At 42.7% G+C, this 20,854-nt stretch overlaps 1 protein-coding gene across 4 annotated transcripts in view; it reads left to right on the forward strand.

The window, feature by feature from the left end:
• The window catches only part of SASH1 (SAM and SH3 domain containing 1), a 576,231-nt gene that overhangs the window by 484,413 nt on the left and 70,964 nt on the right, over positions 1-20,854 (forward strand). For all 4 annotated transcript variants that reach the window (XM_086927460.1, XM_086927459.1, XM_086927461.1 and 1 more), the window contains 3 exons: positions 6,412-6,758; positions 14,677-14,751; positions 20,515-20,658. In XM_086927460.1, coding sequence (XP_086783586.1) covers positions 6,412-6,758; positions 14,677-14,751; positions 20,515-20,658 — 566 coding nt within the window. The remainder of the gene's footprint in view (positions 1-6,411; positions 6,759-14,676; positions 14,752-20,514; positions 20,659-20,854) is intronic.

A 20,854-nucleotide genomic window follows, 5' to 3' on the forward strand; every position in this document is an offset into this window, starting at 1 on the left:
CCCAGTCAAAATCACATCAAATACTGGGCAAAAAGTGGGGGTGAATGTCAAAAAGGGGCACTTTGCTTAAGTTTTCAGTGTTCCATGCTTTGAGAAATTAAGTTTATTTCCAGCATAACAGTTCTTCAGGTTAAGATTGTCAAGAAGAAGCCTCAGGAGCAGTCTGGAAGTACAAAAACATGTGCACAAGGTTTCCTTTTTTCTCTATTTTGATCTCCCTTACATTCTGTCTACTGTGTGTTCTCTCTCTTACTTACCCTCTTCCTCGCTCACTACCTCTCATTCTCTACTGCTGCCTCTTGTTCTGTCCTCTGCTCTCTTATTTGTATACCACATGGTCTCTTTCGAACACTTCACCGCTCTCTCACTTTCGCTCGATTTTCTACCGCCTGCCATTTGACTAATTCCATGTACACGCTCTTGAAAGCCCTGCTGTTTGTTCATGGAAATATAGATTTTAGTCTCAAGTATCTCTTGGCTCCATCTTTTGTTTGTCTCAGCTTATTATTATGAATTTAAAGCACAGAGGCTGCTTACAAAATGAATATGTCAGAGGAACAAAGTGATCTATCCGACACCAGAAGACTGAGTCCAATGAGAAGTGAAGATGCCCTCAGTGCATGTTAGTTGGGTATTGGCTCGAGCAGATATTGATAGATTCTTAAGTAACATCCTGACCCCTCATGAAGCGGCCTTTTTGACTTAAAATGCATGTAAAGTTAGTTTTCTTTTCAACAATAACTGAGCACTCATACAGATAATTTTCTTTCAAAAGTTTGCTAAGTGTTAACATTTCAGAATCTAGATTCTTTTTTGCTTACTAGCAAGATATTTCAAATTTTTCCTTGGAGACGGCCTATGTCATATTTTCCCCTAAAATGACTCCGGCCATGCCACATGTTATGAATCTGAAGTTTTGCTGTAGTCGTGTTATACGAAATCGTTGAGTGCAATATGGGGTGCATCGAATGTCGTGTCTCTTTAGGAATGTTTAAAAACTTTTTTCCATTGAATACCCACTCTCGTTCAGTACTCAACCAAAATGAACAGATTGAGATCTGAAGGTATCTATCACGCTAGCCACTGATGACCTGAATGTTTGATTTTTATTTGCAGCCGTATGTCCAGGTAAAGCTAAAATATAAACCACGTCTTAACGTTTAAAATGGGAAAACATTTATTTGGTGTAAGTCTTTCTCCTTTCCAGACAGTCCTGAGCACGACTGCCCACAGTTTGCTTGCAGTGAGGCCATGAGGTTCAGCAGTGGCAGGAAACCGAGGTTCAGGCAGCAACACTCGTTTTCATGTATTTTTATATTTGGACTGTTACTTAACTAGGTACTAATTGCATATTGGTTGCATATTAATTTATTGTGCACCATGACTGCTAGCAATGCAGGCATCACTCTCTATGCCAGCATAAAGGACACTTAACCTCATTCACAAACATTTGGCACAACTGAAAAAAAATAGATGTGAAAACAAAAGAATTGTGGGCATTAATTATCAGGACCTAAGTGACAATCGGATCTAAGGATACTTTTTTTCGTTGATGGAATTCAGTGATGTGTGGTGGATTGTCCTTAGTACTAAATTTATTTATAGGGCAACATAGGATGCCGGATTGTCTCTGTGGTGTGAACTGTTGCGCACATGTTGTTGAACTGAACATCTGAAGGACTTTGAATTTTTTCCCCTGTAGAAGGGCCTATGGAGTCTGAAGTGCATAGAGAATCGTACATTTGATAGGATAGTGGAGCACACCAATATTCCATTGTTGCACATTTCCCCGCTGTGCGGACGAATTCTACGCGCGCACGTCGGACGCACACGCCCACCGTGACGTCAGATGGTCGGGGGCCGACCAACGCACAGAAGAGGCTAGGGAAAAAGCTGTACCCTCAAAGGAAAAATATTTTTCCTGAAGATAAAAGTAAACCCCCCCAAAAAATTTCAAAGGTATATTTCACTTTGCATCCTCCAGATGACTGTCAGCAATGTGGATAATTGCATATTCCAGGGGAAGTTTGTGACTTCTGGAAATGTTAGAAGCCTGTGCAATTTATAGGCATAAATCTCCATTGTATAGATGTTTGTGTTTTCTACAAAACCTTTGTGAATTGGCTTGATAAAATGCATTATTCAGCATTGTATTTGTCTATTAAAAATTCGAGCTTTTGTGTATTGCCTTTCTAACCAGGGGCTTCAGTCCTTCCCAGAGAGTTAGAATATTGCAGCACCAATGGTAATAATAGCATCTCCACAGATTTCAGAGAAAACTTCTGTTGTAGAACTTGCTGATAGAAACATTGGCTGTTCCTATAGCTTTTGATAGAAACAGGTTTGCAGCTGCTGCTCCTGTACATCACATGATGTGCACTCTCCTGCCATCAAGTGCTGGGCGTGGACGTTGCAAGTTGTTTTTAGGTCTCGCCTCGCGTTCGCAGCGCACAGAGCTGCTCTTGCCATGCAAGGGTTTTTTGTAATCAATTCACCATGTGCACGCGTACGGAGGGACAAAGATGCGTTGGGCTGTCCACATGCAGCTGCAAATGCACGTGCATGTGGACAGCCCAACGCCATCTTTGTCCCTCCGTTTGTGTGCACATGTAATAAGTCCTTGCATGGCTAACGCCGTCGGGCTGTCCGCATGCACGTGCCTCGCATGGCGAGAGCAGTGCTGTGCGCTGCTAACGCCGTCGGGCTGTCCACATGCTAGTTTTGTTGTACAATCACATAATTCCAGCGGCCCTGGTTATATTGTTGGATGTAATAGCAGAAAGCTTAGTGACAGCTAGGCATCAAAATCCTGGTCGGTGGCACATGACTGGATGTACAGGATTTTAATTTACCTGTTTCAAACCATGCCTTTAATTACAGAGGCCACGTGTCTCTAAGAGAATTCCTAGTTAGCTTCGTGGGCACTCACTTTTTGGAGAAATCTTTGGGCTTTCTTAAAAGGCGCTTTAAGACTATGAACTTTTTTTTCCACCTCAAAGTTGCGTTCTTATGGTCCGTGCAAAATGTACAAAAGATACCATCAACTAGCTTTGTTGGTTGGAGTGGAACCTGGTCTCGCTTTCCTTTACAGGGGCGTCCGGCGGTTTACAAACTTGGGGGTACAGTGGTTACCTAAGAGCCGGGACTTCTTTATATAACCGGCCTGTTTGGGACGGGCTCCTGCGCTATCACCACATAATATTTTCTAGAGGTGCCAAGCGCAAGAATCCGGCCACATTACTTTAAAAAAACAAGCATTGGCATAGCCAATAGGTCTCGCATTTGGGACCTTATAAATGTTTAGTTATCCAGCACAATATCCTTGGTGCAACAACATCAAGTGTTGCATGGCTAAACACTTATAAGGTCTCAAAGGCGAGACCTATTGACTATGCCAATGCTTGTTCTTCAATGATTACATTACATTTTCATTTTTTTTTTCTGACATTGGGTCCAGATATATCGGACAGATAACTCCCACCTGTGTGGTCTTGGTGCTTCTGCCCTATGACTGGCAACCGCTTCGGCGCCAAATCAGTGATTGTTACAGGTAAGTTATATTTTTAATATTGTGGGTTATGCTGTTGCCTAACTTAATACTAATCATTCTGCTGATCTTCCAGAATTGAATGGCAGAGTCTACCCTTGGGGATTTCAACATTGGACCCAAAATATTTCACCAGTATACTAGTCATAGACTAGATTACATTGTTCTCAGGGTGTCCTAGCAATGGTTTCTAAACATCATGTCTTGAACTTGGCTTACATGTTGCATTCACATCTCAGTTTAAGTATTTGTGTTGGTGGATTTGGAGAAATATTGGAAAGGAAATCGCTTCTTAAAACAAGGGAAGCTGGAACCCACAGACCAACTAGCTCCACTAAATGTCCTTGAAATCTTAATGGGTTATGGTACACCCTAACTTGTGGACCGTGTCATTTCGTTTGAAGCCCTGCAGATCAGGACACGTCCCATAGAGCAGTGTCACTTTTTTTCTTCAGCTGTGTGAGAGAACGTACAGGAGTGCAGTATCTCTTTATTTTTACCTCCGCAGTGTAATTTAGTTACAAATGGGACCATCTTCCGTGTCTTCATCTTTTAGATACTGTATGTAGCAAATTATATACCACATAAAAAAAGGCATTTCCTTTGGATGCATGCCCATCCCACAAATGAATGAGTGAAAAAACATTTATAAAGCGCATAGCTACCATAAGGCAACCCAGCGCTGTAAACAGACAGGGACAAAGAGGGCCAAATGATTAAGCGGAATTCTGGAAGAACCAGGTTTTAAGGAGCTTCCGGAACGGCATCAGGGTAGGCTCCCCACGTACGTGGGGAGGGAGTGCGTTCCATAGCTTAGCAGAGTTGTAAGAGAACGAACGTCCGCCACTTCCAGCTCTTTTTATTTTAGGAAGCACAGCAAGTGAGAGGTTAGCCTAATGGAGGCTTCTGTTTGGGTGGTAGGAGTGATCATAGAACGACTGATTGGCGTTCCATTCCCTCAGAAGGACTTATGCGTGATACACATAGTCTTAAATTTTATTCTCTCCTTTATAGGCAACCGGTGAAGGCTCTTCAGTGCCGTCTTGGCTGATTGCCGGTAGGGGATCTGGAGGAGCAGGCGAGCTGCGCAGTTTTGAGGGATCTGTAGCTTGGAGATTGTGGCTTGGAAATATCCCAAATAAAGGCCATTCCCATAGTCCAGGCGCGATAAGACAGGAGCCTGGAGCATTATCCTTTTTGCCTGGAACGGGAAGAGAGGAAGTATTTTGCAGAGCTTCCTCAGGATGCCATAGCACGTGGCCCATAATTTTGCTGCCTGATATTCAAAATTCAAGGAGCGGTCTAGCCACATGCCCAAGTTTTTGATTTAGTTCTTTGGTTCCGGAGCAGGGCCAAGAAAGTTAGGCCATTTCAGCCCTGAGTTGAAGATTGGCGAGTTGCCGAGGAGCATATGCTCCGTCTTGTCTCCATTTAGTTTCAGGCAAGAGAACGCCATCCATTTGGCTACCTTTTACAAGCAGCGGCCTAGGTCGCCGGATGACTTTTCAGGGTGGTTTAAGGCCACCAAGAGCTGAGTGTCATCGGCGTGTGTCACTATTTTTATGCCAAATGGACGGACTATCTCTGCCAGTGGACTCCTGTAGACATTGAAAAATGTGGGACTCTGGGAGTATCCCTGAGGTACACCGCAGCTGAGAGACCTGCATTGAGATATGATATCTCCTTCAAAGACCTGAAAGGACCTGTCTTCTAAGAAGGACTGCAACCAGGTGATGGCACCCCCCATCACCCCAAGTCTCCCGAGTCTACGGGTCAAGATGTAGTTGACGGTGTCAAATGCAGCCCTGAGGTCCAGGAGGATGATAGCTGCCGTACCACCTTGGTCCAGAATTTTCTTCACTACTGCTAAAAGAGCAATTTCCGTCCCATGTTTGGGCCGGAACCCTGTCTGTGATGGATGAAGATTGTTGAACTCTAGAAACCTGAATAGGATCATCAGAACTTAAAAAATGAAAAATAGATACTAAACGTGTTAGTCCATTCTCTCCCTTGCCTTGCTTACTATATTATGCCCCAGGGAAATTACAGTTGATCCGAATCACAGGAAGAACAAATCCTTATCACCAGGAAAACCTGGCAAGTGGGATTTTGCAGTGTCTATATTCTACCATCACCCACCTTTAGCGCCTCATTAAAATAAACGCGTATGTGTGTGGACATTTTCAACGTTTATGGAATACACAATAGGCAGTACTAATTTTGAAACGCTTTTCAAATGTGAAACACGAGGCTATGTTTGAAGCTTAAACTATTGAAATAATTGAACAAATGTCCCAAGAAAACACGTCACTATCATATGCACCTAGACTTAAACCCTTGCTGTCACAGCACTGTGTCTGAAAGAAGGTCCTGTGTTAACAAGTACTCGAAGAATCGCTTGGTTTTCTAATTAGAATTTTGCTATGTAGTCGTCAAATGATGTGAAGAAAAATTCTGTCTCCTTAATTTGTAAGTGGCTTGACTTAGTGGGATGGTGGCTTATTTGAGAAGTAATGGCTTATGGTAATACAGAGGCCCCAAAATCTAACATCTGGATGGTGGATCTCCATCAGCATTGACTTGAGATGTTCATTATTTCCTACTGAAAGAGATCTTGGGATGGAGGGGGTGATAATGACATTATGAAATAATGACTATGTGATGTATTTGATCTTTTGTACCATAGAATCAGATAAGTTAATGTCAGCTTTTGCCACTTCTGGTTAGAATTATTGTAATTGGTTTAGTGACTAGTGACTTATTGCAAATAATAAAATTAAAGACCAGACACTAGGTGGTGGTTTCAAGTGTAAAGTCACAATTGCTCTTCAAATTGTAAATTTCTGCTTTTGGTCATCTTGCAGGTGTAGAAGAGCACACGGGGATCAGCACTCCTATTGCGGATGATAAATCTGCCCTTTACTCCGGTGTACACAAGAAGCCAGTCCACTTAGAGGATTCACCTGGCCAGCATCCCGAAGAAGACTCGGACTCCTTCTCCCCGTCCCCTTCTTCTGGCAGCTTGGATATGTGGAGTGTTAACAAGAAGCTGGTCAAGTCACTTGGCAAAGCGGATGGCCGTAATCTTATAAAGCCAGCCAAGAAGTCAGGCTCAGTTTTCTCCTTCCCTGATGAAGACAAAGCCCAGAAGGTTTCACGTTCGCTTACAGAAGGCGAAGTGAAAAAGGGCCTTGGTGCTATAAACCATGGGGTAAGTACAGAGAGTGTTTGCTTTTATGACAGCAACAGGCATAAGCACCACGTTCTTGTGTCTTTGGAGGAGGTACAGAGTGTCAGGAAGCAGATCAGGCTCAAGAAAATGGATTCTAATTACTCCTGTACCAGAGCTTTTTTCTGCCAGCGTCCCAGCAGGAAAGGATCATCAACAAGCACATGCGAGCAGCAGCTTCTCCGGCAGAAGGCCAAATGGGCAGGCTACAGCTTTCCTAACAGAAGGCCAAGGCCACGTTCTTCAGTGAGTGAGTTCAACATTACCTATGTGGTGGAGAAAAGCCTCTATAGTCACCTCAACCTTTCCCATCTGGTGCGCCCGGTCACGGACAGGACCCTCAACAAGTCCGACAAACAAGACCTGAGACGATGCCTGCTGGAGGAAGATCAGGCAGCTGAGCGGAAGTGGGCTGCCACAGTGGACCGCTGTACTAAAAGGGTTCTCTTGAGAATCCATCAAAAGTCTGTGAGTCAATCAGGTGTTGTGAGAGTGGCCTTTCATTTCTCCAAGGGGTTGCAGACAAGGTAATACTTCTTTCTGTCCTACCCTCCCCCGGCACTGTGGGTTTTGTGCATTTTTCCCATGAATTAGATTTGTTTTCTTCTCTTGTGTCTCTAGTAAACAAAATGCCAGTTATTTTGAGTAACTCATTGATATAACTCATATACATATGCTCAAAATGTTAGCTGACGAGATATGGGAGACAAAACAATCTTAAGTCATGCAAAAAAATCACAGAAGTCTAGAGAATGATCCCCATTGCTTGACATTATAAAGATTCACTGGAAAGCTAAAGGCCTTTATTTCTATAAGGACACACAATTTGTATTAAATATCATGCACATCATGCAGCCATTAACATGGAGACTCAAACAACTTTAAACACCTACCAATTTTCCTAGATTTTGTTGGAAGGATTCAGGAAAGACATACTTGATATACAAGCCTCAGTGGGAGAAACAAAAAAGCACTGTTCACTGTCACTTTCTTGGAATCAGTCCATTTGCTGCATAGTAGAGCAGATAACGCATGTTTCAAGCACATACCAACTGATTTAGCCTCACAGAAAAATGAAGAGAGCGAAATAAAGAGAGAAGTATTTGAAATACATACCAAATATTCATTTTCTAAAGATGACGTAAAGTTCTCGATTTACTTTAGTTGGACAGTCTCTGGTCCAGTTACACAAATATTCTCCCCTCCCCACATCCTTGAAGTGGAAGTATTGTCTTGCTGCAATCTCAAGGGAAAAGCAATGCCTTTGTATTCACCACAAATGGTCATCTCGCCATGCATTGCCATTGGTTTGGTGTTTCAGTGAAAAGTCTAGTATGCATGACGTTTAAAAAAAAAAACTCATATTTTTTTTACATAGATTTCAAATGTGTTTTTTTTTATTATTGTTGCATGGCTATTCCATCTAATCGTATCTTCATGCAACCGATTATACTAGAGGTACAGTAAAATGGGGTATAGTTATTTAAATTCTGGGCAAACTTTGTGAACCTTTTTGTAACCAAGCAGGAGACACCATACTCAAAGTCATATACAGGTGTTTCAAATTTACCAATTGATTGTTTTATGTACATACATATTTCCCAATGATTTCTGCTAATACTAGAATGTTCATTTAAAGTCCTGAACAAAATCCAGGAGTAAGATACCTAGTAGCAGCGAAAATACTACTGCTGGGTATTAGCTCCACATTTTGAGTTTCATACAAATACATGGTTATTTCCATGTGTTGCACAGGATTAATGTAATTTCAGTTGTCCAACTTTATGAGACACAGGGGTGTACAAGTTAGGCGATGCATACTTGCAGGTGTTTGAACACAGTATATGCAGTACAGTTAGGCAAGATAGCCAGTTGCCTGTGAGATAGACACTTAGTCTAATTCCTAAATGTTAAACATTTACCTAACACCGAACTTCTGTGTTATAAGTATTCAGGCTGTGATTACCGTTTAACGATTTTCTGCTTCTGTTTTACTTTGCATATTGATCACTTTTTGCTGTATGGTTCACTGATGAATGAATTGAAGACCACATGAAGTTGAGTTGGAATAGCAGCTTCTGAGAGAATAACGCATTCTGGTCATAGCCATCACAATAGGCACTATGTTGCCCTTTTTCTGGTATATGTAGGCTACTGACACTTAGGACTTGAGTTTGACAGAGGGTTACTACGTCACAAAATTATGGATATCCTGTCAGTCTTATTGCAAGTTCTATAGGATATAATGGAGTTGTAATAAAAGGTGGCCTGGATATTTGTCAGGTTTGTGAATGAATCACCTGTACACCAAAACTCGTACGTCCAGCCCTAAGTCATGTTTGTTGCAAAGTGGCTTGTGCAATGGCAGTAGTGAGGAGGAAATTTGATGTATCATGGCGTAAATCAATTTTTCTATCTGAAAAACCCACTTTTGGTTTCCACTTGCTAATGCAACAAGAGGTCGAAGGATATTCCATCAGGCATCGCTTGTCGCTCACTAGATTAGTTCAAGCCTAAATATTAGGCCTGGGCAATTTTTAAATTACGCTGGCCTAATTCGAGTAAATTCAAGATTTTCTTGTTCTGCCAAATTCCAAAATGACACCATTATGCCACTTAACTTAGTTATTCGCGTTTCACAGTAAAAATTTACAGTGAATGGAGCAATCCACAGTTATTCAACATACAGGAACAACAGAATGCGAGTGGCTGTTTTTCACGATGCTCTTGTTTAAATGCATCTCCCGTCAAAAATTGACTCGAGGATTCATTTCTCAGTGAAATCTAGGATAAAATTATGGATTTGTATTTTTCTTAAATCTGTATAATTTTCATGTAATTTCACGTAATTACCTGAAAGCAAATTATACACATCTCTCACACTTCTACTAAATATGAGGCAGGTTGTCTGGAGTGGAAGTGAGGACTGGAATACATTTCTCTCATGACCGGCCATCATCTCATACCAAGAACTCATTGACTGAAGCTCTGTACTGAAAACTTAACTTTTCAGGTCGAGCCTGGGCAGTGCGTTGGTGCTTAGTGAGGCATGCTGTATTTAATTATGAACTTGAAGCTCCACCCATATTTTTTCATTGGCCTTGGTCATTGTCCTTCATAAATTCTGGCTTCTGATTCGTTAATAGGATTGTTAGTTCCTCCTTAGTATCGCATTTTCTTGATTTGTAACCTCTCACGAGGACTGAGCCTTTTACTACTGTTGTTACACGGTATGTCTTATTTAGTGTTTAAGCACTATTTTCTTTAATGAGTTTCTCCTACTGCAAGCACGACATGCTTTCCTGCAACATCCAGCATGCCATGCGCGCTTACACTTTCCAAGCAGCGTAGACAATGGCGGACGCTCCTTTGAAGTAAAATAGGTCTCGCATTTACAAGAGCTTGAGCTATTGGGATTGTAAATGACAATGCCTTTTATTTATGTGTTAATTATCAAAATAGATAAATAAAAGGCATTATCATTTACAATGCCAATAGCTTAATCTCTCGCAGATTCAAGACCTATTGCATTGCAAATGCTTTTTGCATATGGCTGACCCTCCTTTCAATTCACGCACGATAAACCTGTAACCGTCCTGCTTGTTTGATCAACCAAACCAGTCTTGGAGTGCCTCTTGTAGTGTTTTATGTTGCACAGGTTTAGGGGTGCACTGTATTGTTGACGTATAGTCACTCTTCACTGCATCAGCTTTATTTCTGATCCAAGAAACTGAAAGCTGAGCTTCCTCAAGAGTCTGGAAGAATCCATGCCTCGAACACAGCTGAGATTTGGAACGAAAGAGCCATTTTACTGTTAATAAACAGCCCTGTTTTTGTTGCTATGGGTTTTATTTGTATGAAGAGGGTGTCTACTTTCTGGCAAATGAAACCTTTGGCAGGGGTGTGGTGCAAATCTGCGTTGTCCTTCGGGAAAGCCTAGCAGAGCCAAAAGTCACAGGTTTTCAGAAGCCTCGACCCATTGGCAAAGTGAACTTGCATTACACAGTACAAAACGTTAACGCCTGTCATGCCAATGGTGTGGCACTGACATTGTCTGCCAGAGTCATTGTGTAGAACCCCATGGATTTATTCTTTAATTTCCAGGTGTCTTATTTACTGGAAATGCAATTAAATGGAACTCTCTAATACTGCATTTAAGAACCAAACAGTGGGATTTATATCGAAAAAGCCCATTCTGCCGCTAGCAAATAATTAAGTAATTCATGTATATTTAAAGGAACAAATATTATAATCAAATACAAACTTAATCATCATAAATTATCCCTTTTAGGTTAAATAACATCTAACGTATAAATGTACAATTAATCACAACATGTCAAAGACTTTTAGATAATTCAATCAGAACCAATTAAAAAAGCAGTTTTCTAATATGGTTCTTTTAGTTAAATTCAATAGTTCTCAGTTCTATTGTTTAAACATTTGGCCCTGTGCTAGACGACTTGTAGAAGAAAAATCCTTCACTGCTGCTTCCTCCCCAAATGGATATTCACATATTTGGATGATTTTCAGTACATTGGCTGTTTTCCTGGTGTCAGTGTCGAAGGAGATCTTGGAGTTCTGTTGGTGCACTTCAACCAATACATTGTTCATCATATTCGTTTGCATCTTGATGTGCTACTTTGGTGTGTGTGTAGCCCCCCCCCACACACACACACACACACACACACACATTTTGTTTTTAATTTGTAGACTGGTCCAACTGCCACATTTTAATTCTGATTACAGAGTATTTTTTTCTTATGAGGCAAATACTTTTCTCCAGAATGTTTACTATCGTGATATGTACCCTGGGCGATGCTCCAAGGAGGCATGTCATATATTTTGCTTGTTTTTTCTGGACACTGAAGTCCCGTTTAGTCCAAATGCTGGCATGCGTATGTCCGTACGATGTACAGTCATGTTTCAGGAGCATGCTATTTGGATGGAACCTTGCACATATGCAGAGGTAATATAGCAGGCAGGCCCCTCAGTTAATGCATTCACAATGCCCAGTATCTTTCTGTCTTCTCGCCCAATGCTAAAATTAAAATACCTTTGGATTATGATAATTGTTATTTTGAAGCACATGCGATCATCAAAAGTGCAACTTTCAATGTGTGCTTTCCCCAAGTGTCTTTACTTTCTAAATCTCGTAGGAAGGTTTTCATTGATTGTCAACGTAATCCTATCAGGTGCTATACCAGATTGCACTGCTCATTGGATTGTCCTAGTAGTCTATTTAGAAGTTGCACTTTTTGGTTCGAAGAGAAGGGGCCATGGCTCTCAAGCCCAACAGACCATAAACCACCTTCTATAAAGCCATGTGTGAGCTTTAACACCCTTTGTTCCAAAGTTGTTTGGAGGTTCTATCCATTTTATTCATAAGGACCTTTTGAAGGGAAGCCTTATGCTTACCCTGTTGCCGATCGAGCAGAAGCCATCTCCCTTTAAGTAACTTCAGTGTATAATATTTGCTGCAAAAGTGAACTCCTTCCTAATAGCTGGTGGAAAATGAATGAAAACATATTTTTTCATTGCCAGTTTCACTTTTCAGGGTTGTCCGTCTTTTTTCCCGTTAGTAGTGGAAATCTCTTCTGGATTCAGATGCTGTGCACTATTCTGCCATCTAAAGGTTGGGTCAGGAAGCTGTACCTAAGTAACTTGTCATTTTATTTCATTATCTCAGGAGAGCACTATGTTTGAGGTGGTAGTAACCACACTCTACTTTCCTTTCACTTAGAATTTTATGTGCGCTATAGCTAATTAAGTGGCATTTTGGCGGTGTTAACATATTGTAATCTTTTGAAGGGAACTATATAAGAGATTCTGATGTATTCTTTTGGTACACCATTGCCTGAACAGGACCCTCTTCCCCCAACCCAGGGACCAATCTTCAGCAATCAACAAACGCTATCTAGGACCCTCATGTTCTAGCTACTGGTTAATCTTTAAGGAACCTGTTGTGTAAACACCAACTTGCTTCCGACTAGTCTTGCAAGTTTATGATGACTGATCTCTGAGCCATTTCCCCATCCATGAGAAACAGTTACGTAAATCCATTATTAAAGAATCACCCGTTACAACCAAGCGATCGCAAAGGGACGTGGCACACATGATACTTACCGCAATACATAAATAAATACGTTTCTCATCATCAAATGAAACTGCAGGCCAATCTGTGCCTCCATACTGTCTCACCTGAGGTGCTATGCTCTGAAACCGAACGCGCTTAATAAAGCAGCCGCATACGGAGCAGAGTAAAGATCATGCAACTGAACATCCTGTGGTTGTTATATGCATCTTTAATAGCTTTTTCTGGTCTTGTGGATGTTGCAATTGAATGTGTTGGCGGTTTGCCTATAGCCATGGGTGCAGCTTGGTTAGTAAGATTGAGTGAGACTCAGATTTTCCATCAAACAGGTTGCTATATAATGTTAAAATACATTATACGACAAACAGGGCGCATGAGAAGGGATTAATGGGCAATGGAAAGGGAGAGGAATGCGGTTTGTTAGGAGTATTAAGTGAGCGAAAACTCAATGTTTTGTAAAATAACATTTTTGAACACTTTCAAAACAGAGAGAGGGAGAGAGTGTGTGTAGGTTTTTAGGCCGAGCCTGGGCAGCGCATGCGCTGCAAGCCATGCTGTGTTGGAGTATGTACTTGTAGCCCCGCCCACTCTTTGCCCATGTTTGTCAATGGCTTGTGTCATTGTCCTTCGGAAATGCTGGCTTCTTATTTGTTATTAGGTTTGTTAGTCCCTCCTTAGTACCACCTTGTCTTCATTTGTAACCTCCACTTCGGTTGTTGCATGGTACAACTTCTTTAGTCTGTAAGCACTATTTTCTTAAATGAGATTCTCTTACTGCAGGAGGGTCTCTCGTGCGCAGTTGCGACCACCGGCTTATTTATTTAACTCATAGCAAACTGGGAGCTCTTCAGGGGCATGGGAGACGGAAGGGGGGGACCTCAGCGATGCCTTCAAGCATTTGGAATGCAATAGGACTCACATTTGCAAGAGTTTAAGCTATTGGCATTGTAAATGACAATGCCTTTTATGTTTTAAAAACAATAACATAATTAAAAGGCATTGTCATTTACAATGCCAATAGCCAAACTCGCGTAGATGTGAGACCTATTGCAGATGCTTGTTTCTGTGTGTATGTAAAAATCCGACAGGAACCTTACCAAACCCGACTGAAATCACCTGTACCCAACTACTTAGTCCAAAATACATTTATTAGGGGAGTAGAACACCCCAGAAACCCCCCTGAAGCTAGGCCCCCTGCATAGCGTTAGCACTGGAATGGAAGCTGTTTCTCTTTTTTGTCTTCAGAGTTGTATTTCTCCAGAAGTGCCTCACACTGGGGACTGTAGCAGTGTAGTGGGCTGGAAAGAAACATGGGTGTTCCCTGTAAAAATTGCATACTCATGCCTGGAATTTCTTGGAATTGCTAACGCTATACAGGAAGAAGGGTTTTGTAATGCGTGATTAGATGCAGGTGATGTTAAATACGCGCACTCGGCAGTAGAGAAAGTGGGGGCATGTGGCCTAGAATCATTGGGCTGGGGAGGGACAGAGCTTGGACTCGCACACTTGCCCGAGCCTAACTTTGAGATCCGAGTTTAGAAAAACTTGGCAGAGGTGTGGGCTGATTGATACAAGAAGTAGATAGGGCACGCCCATAGCTCAATTTCTTTTCGCCTGGCTCCATCACCTTCATAAATTACCTGGTCTAGAAAGACATCTTACTTTGTTTCCTTTTATTCGTTTTTACTTTTCCATCTTGAATGCTCATATCTCATTAATGTAGCATTGCAGTTCAAGAAAGTGTTTTTTTTCTCGATTTGTTGCATGTTTAACTCCTTTCCCTCCTCACACCATTTTTCTTCTTCACAGAGAACCTGCAGCTTTGGTGGGTTTGATTTGACAAATCGATCCTTGCACGTTGGGGGCAACAACACGGACCAGATGGTAAGTTTAGGGAAAGATGGCAGCACAAAACCTTTCAGAAATTCGTTGTACTGTTTTGTGGCTTTTCTGCAGCTGGCATCAACAAGGTTGGCATACAGCTAGTTTAGAGAATGAATGTGAGGGGCTGTGGTACACTTGATGGTGGGTATCCAAAACAAAATACAACATTTAAGAAGGTGCGCACCTGGAGCTGTATTATACATAGTGGCGTGAGGGCCAACGGGCATGTGCTCCAACTTTGTGTGCCCCTGTGGCACAATGGTATTACAGAGAGGGCTGCAGATGCTTGTGCGACCCCTTCTTTAATACTGATAGTGCTGGTGCACATGTTGAGCCAGCCCAATCATAAGAGGCTGTTCCCTCATTTTCATGGGGGCATGGTCCTACTCAAATGAGGAAATCACTTTGCTGCTACGCCTGGCTTGTATTATGGACGTGGGCGCAGAGGCAAATATGCCTTTAGGAGGCGCACTGAAAGTGCTCCACAAAAAAGGTGGCACACTTTCAGTTTACCTCCTAAAGGTAACCCATCTGTAGGAGAGAAAGGGTCTCCGTGGAACCCCTATACATCCTACTTCAGACAGGTGGAGTCACTCCCTGCACCTGACTGCAACAGGATCTATCTCCTCTCTTGAAAGTGCAGGCACGTTGCCACCCGCACTTTGTAATACGAGGCAGCTTTTAAATGGCTTCTCTGTATTTCACTTAAATGGGCTGCGTCCAGGGCAGCCTTAAACTTGTTTCTTTGTAATACGGCGCATTGTCCCTCTTTGTGTCCATTGAGTGCAAGCAGTCTGTTGGTGATATGATGATTATCAGCTTACAGTGGGCTTAGAACCGCACCCATTGAATTCCGTTGGTTTGCTTTATTGTCTCTCTCATTCGCTTGTTTTTGTTTCTTCGTTTTTTGTGTGTGCTCTCATTTCTTTTCTTTTTGCGTCCACCCCATTCCCGTGAACCAGAGCATGGAATAATACTTGTGTCCTTCCACTGCTAACATTTCAATCACTATTTTTTTATTTTCTTTTAAGCACTCCATGAGAGTTTGTTTTCTAGCTGTCTTCTCATGTATTTCTCCTGCCCCCTCCGCAGCGCAGTGTTTCTCTCTCTCGCCCATGTGCTTCCCCCCGCTGACCGCCATGATGCTCTCTTGAGTCTCTCCTGCTCCACTTTGCACTCTCGCCTGTGGGATCATCTTCTCACCCCCCGGCTCTTTCTCTGTTGCTTTCCCCACCAGCGCCCTCCGCGTCGCTTCTGTCCCCAGCAGTTCCATGTTGTTTCCCCTCATCCCCACCCTTTGTATTACTTCTCCATCCCCCCATTCACTTTAAATCACTTTGGCCCTACTTTTTTGTTTTTATTTAACGTTCCAACTTGGATCGATAAATAAAAAGAAAAAAATGTGCTGCTTCATTTTGTAGGCACGCACGTGTCCAGCATGTGCCTAAAAATTACGCTACCAGCCACATCTTAGACTGAGGTCATCAATAATCCTTGAAAATGAAAAAGTAAGAATTGCATTGTGGGGGTCCATTGCAGGTTTTAAGACTACCATTCTGATGCAATAATGAGATGAGTAGCAAGTAATTTGTGTGGTCATTTTATTTATGAAATTCACTTGAATATTTGTTATTGTATATAAGGAGAAATGTAATGGGTCAAGTAGATGATGGAATGGATGCCTTATGTAGTCCATTTCTCATTTTGTGACAGACCGAATAGAATAAAATGGGGAGATGTTTGATAACATTATCTGGGTTGTGTACAAATACTGTTATTCCAAACACAACTATCGGAGGGCAATATTACGCAGAGTATGTGAATCTATAATGACGTCAACATAAAACTATGTTTTAAGGGAATTGACAAGTTTTTCTCTTGTCGTGTGTAAGTCAGTGGAATGCATTAAAGGGATTTTAAAGCATCAGGCATTGCTTTACTGCACATCTGTTTAATACAGGACAGTTGAAGGCATTAATAGTCATGCTCAAAGACAGCCTGCGCGTATCTTACCTGTGTGGCCAGATACTCCATTAGGAAAAACAATTTTCTTACCTTTTTTTATCCATTTTTTGAATTATTCCCATCATTAACACAGAATTATTAGGTGTTGTATACTGAAAAAGAACACTGGTAAACTATATAATGTTAGTGGCACCCTCAATTGACATCAACCACTACAGTTATACCCCCTTACAAGGTCTGGCTTGATAGCACAGCTGTTGCCTGAACCTTTGTGCTCAATTTAAAAAAAAGCTTTCATGAGTACTGCAGAGAGACCCTTGGGGTCTCACCACATGTTTATGGACAGGAGGTAATGTTTGATTGGGGAGTAGTTGTGTTCTTCCACAGAAAAAGTGCTTCCTCTCTACACAGCTGTGATTATTGTGTTTGTTTACCCAGCTGCCTGAGCCCGGATCAATATAGCTGCCTAGTGAAGGCTCCCTAACACACAGAAAGTAAAAAGCTTACAATGGGATAGCCTATGCTGATTTTTATGTAAAACCAATGGTTTAGGCCCTATCTTTTCATTAGGAAAAGGTATGCCAGATTCCATAGGTGCAATCCGTTTATCATGAAACTTTATTACAAAGCCAGTGGGCCAGACTTATTTATTGTGAATAGCGTGCGTTAAATGTGGTAGGTATTTAAGGATGGGTTGTTACTACACTGTGCTAAAGCCTATATAGACAGGTATTTTTTACATTGAATCTCTTCTGCCATTGGTCTGTCTAAGTGCCATTTGCAGTTGACCTCCATCCTTGACAGCATACTGCATGGTGTAATGGTTCAGTTCACACCAGTCATTGTCTCTCTTGTCGCTTGCCCTGTTAATGGTGTCGTTTTCTGACCCCATGTGCACATCCACCTCAAAATGAGTGCGCTTTAGTGTCAGGGCTGTTTGGACAGTCCTTTAGATTTCAATTTTCTCATTTTATAGTTCCCCTTTCATTTCTTTGCTTCTCTGTTCATTTTTCTTAAGTGGATAACAACAGCTCTTGGAGCAAGGCTAGCTGATCACTTGAATGTCACTCATTTAATCTGCAGTGAGCTGCATCCTGCGTGTTCACTTCCTCTAAACCAGGCGAACATTATGGAATGCTGTCCGTAGTGTATCATTGTTTTACCAGTCCATATGGCAAATTTGTTGGTGTTTAACATGGTAACCCTGCTGGACCTTCAAAACAACAGCAGGCGTTGGGGCGTAGCCCCACTAAGCCACATGGACGCACACACGCTAAGCAGGCAAAATGCAATTGTATTTGCCAATGCTCCTTACCTTGACCTTCCGTCCTCGACTCCTTCCTCACCTCACGCGTCACGCTGCTGAAGCCTGGGGATGGGGCGACACCGGCTGGGCTGCGGCAGCTTGTTTCAGTGGCACAGGGCTATAACCAGCCCGAGCATGCGCAGAGCACAGGCTTCCACCTTTACAAGGGACCCAAGGGTGCTGCTTCATGCCGCCAGGGCCGCGGCAGCCCCCGGGTCTTAATGGGCGATCAGGGCGAATGCTAACTGTGCCCCCCCCCCAGGCGCAGTGCAGCCACGTCACCGGCGCACAAAGTCACGCTAGACCTTGTGCTGGTGCGTGTAGTGAGTTCAGTGACTGTCTGCTGAGTCTGACTGCTGGCTGGCTTCGTCACGTCGTCACTGTGACCACCTCGACTTTTCTATCTTGCAATAAACTTCACACTTGAAGTTATTCTATTTATGTTCTCCTTCATTGCAACATTCGCGCAGACTAATTGTCGGCTCGCACCTCTTACGATAAAACTCGTGTCAGCGCGAAATGGAACATTAGGAGGAGGCCTGGAAAACTGACTATGAGACCTGCGAGACGAGTGCCAGGGCCCCTACTGGAAACGGGAAGAAAGGAAGGGAAGAGAAGGAGAGGAGAGCTGAGGAGGGGAGGGGAGGGAGGGAGGAGAAGAAGAGACGAGTAGAGAGAGGAGAATTGAGGGGAGGAGAGGAGAGGAGGGTAGTGGGAAGGGTAGAGAAGGGGAGGAGAGTACATGAAGGAAGTGGAGCTAAGGAGAGGAGGGGCCGGCTGGGGAGGGGAGGGGAGGGTGACCGGCAGAGGAGGAGAGGAGAGGAGAAGAGGGGTAGGGGATGGGAGAGGAGAGGAGAGGAGAGGAGAGGAGGAAGGAAGAGAGAAGGTAGGATGGAAAGGCCAAGTACAGAAAGAAGGGCAGGTTGAGCAGAGAATGAAGGGAGAGATGGAGGAATTAAGGCACCCACTTCTACAGTCTTTAAATATTACCATTCTACATACTGTGGTAATTACTGTGCAGTAATACCTGTGTACCTGTCATTGCAGATTTATGGCCAATCACTGTGTGACTTCAGTGAAGCCATGCAGTAGCGATTGGCCATGGCTGTGTGTGTGGTGACGTCCCAGGCCCAGGACAGCCCACGTCACCGGCGCACACAGTCACACTAGACCTAGTGCTGGTGCGTGTAGTGAGTTAGTGACTGTCTTCTGACTGCTGGCAATTGCTTTATCAACCTTCCTGCTTTCTCAAATTTGCTTGAAAGTGCACCATTTTACTTCTCTTTTTTCAAAATTTTCTCTTATGGTGGTTCGGGCTCACGGCGTAGTATGCCAATCATTTTACGCCCTACCACTTTCAAATGTCACCAGCCGCCCCTGTTGCAGTCATATGCCCACCGTATTTAGACAGCATATTTTCTTAACCACTTTTATTCTTTTAATTTATCTTCATACAGCCAACTTACAAAATCACTTCACCGTGTGAGAAGGGGGCGTGGCCTGGTGCTGAGAGCTATCTAAGAGACACTCAGCCTCTCACCAAGCCCCCAACCCCCTAAAAAAATAACCAATGTCGGCAATGTCCTGTTTTTTTTTTTCACCTTTTAATTGACATTGGCTGCTTACAGCCTCTGAAACCGAGCTAGAAATCCACTGTTTATAGTGGTTTTCAGCTCGTTTTCTCTGCCACCATGTGATTTTGGCTTCCCACCTGGTGACCGTGTGAAGAGAGCCGAAAATCGCGTGACACATTGCGGCACCGTGTGAGTTGGCAGTTATGTATCTTGCATGTGTTGTGGAGTTTGTATGTGTTTTATTGTGGTTGTGTCAGAGGGTGAATGTAAAAATGTATTATTGGATGGATGAATGAATGGATGCTTGACTGCAAAGGTGAGTAACAGTGCAAATATAATGGGTTATAAAGTGCCTAAACCCATCAGAAGCGCACAGTGGTCTGTTACCATAGCGCAGACGTCTGTGATCTGGTACCCTAGCGCTGAGATGCCCCCTCGGGGTGAGTTGCAGTGCTATAGCAAGTTTCCATAACATAACAAGGCACTTTCATAATACAGACTCATTGGCATTGCCAAAGCTGGTTATGTTTTATAAACATTTTGTGATTTTTTATTTTTGTAGTAAAAAAGGAAAGGGAGATCTAAATAGAACAGGAAAGGCACAAAAGCGCCATCTCGGAAAGTCTATGCAGTTTGAAGATTCTATGTTATGATATACTTAACACGTGCTCTTGGACAAAGTCAATCTCTTTAGCAGTCTGATGGGGTGGGGCTTCCAGCACAGGGTTCGGCTTCACCTATCTGTCCCTGCATTGCTTCTGTTTCAGATTTTGGCTGCTCTGCATTTGGTTTGCTTTTTGTGGGCATCTTGGATTTGCAGCATTTGGAGGGCCGAAAGCATTTGCAAAGTTTTACCATTAGCGGAAGTAGTGGTTATGCCAGCAGAAAGGGCACTCAACTTCATTTTTTCACTTCTAGGGCAATGAAGGGGAAGTTATTTACAAAGAAGTCATCAAGTCTCCCTCTACCTCCCGCATGTCGCTTGGCAAAAAGGTGAAGTCTGTGAAAGAAACCATGAGGAAAAGGATGTCCAAAAAATACAGCAGCTCCTTGTCAGAACAGGTAAGCCTGAGTAAGCGGATTCAGTTATAGCAAATATTCCCATCAGGAATTAAGGACTTTGTGGCTGAAAAAAATATGGTAATGTGCAATAGCTACAGACATTGAAGTGAGCAGGAACTATTATAGCTTTAGAGCACGCCGTAGCAGGCTCTATCGGACATTAAAGGCCCGCTCCAGCGTGCAAGGGCCTTTAACA

The sequence above is a fragment of the Lissotriton vulgaris genome, chromosome 6 (assembly GCF_964263255.1).
Source record: "Lissotriton vulgaris chromosome 6, aLisVul1.2, whole genome shotgun sequence".
In the NCBI taxonomy this organism is placed as follows: domain Eukaryota; kingdom Metazoa; phylum Chordata; class Amphibia; order Caudata; family Salamandridae; genus Lissotriton; species Lissotriton vulgaris.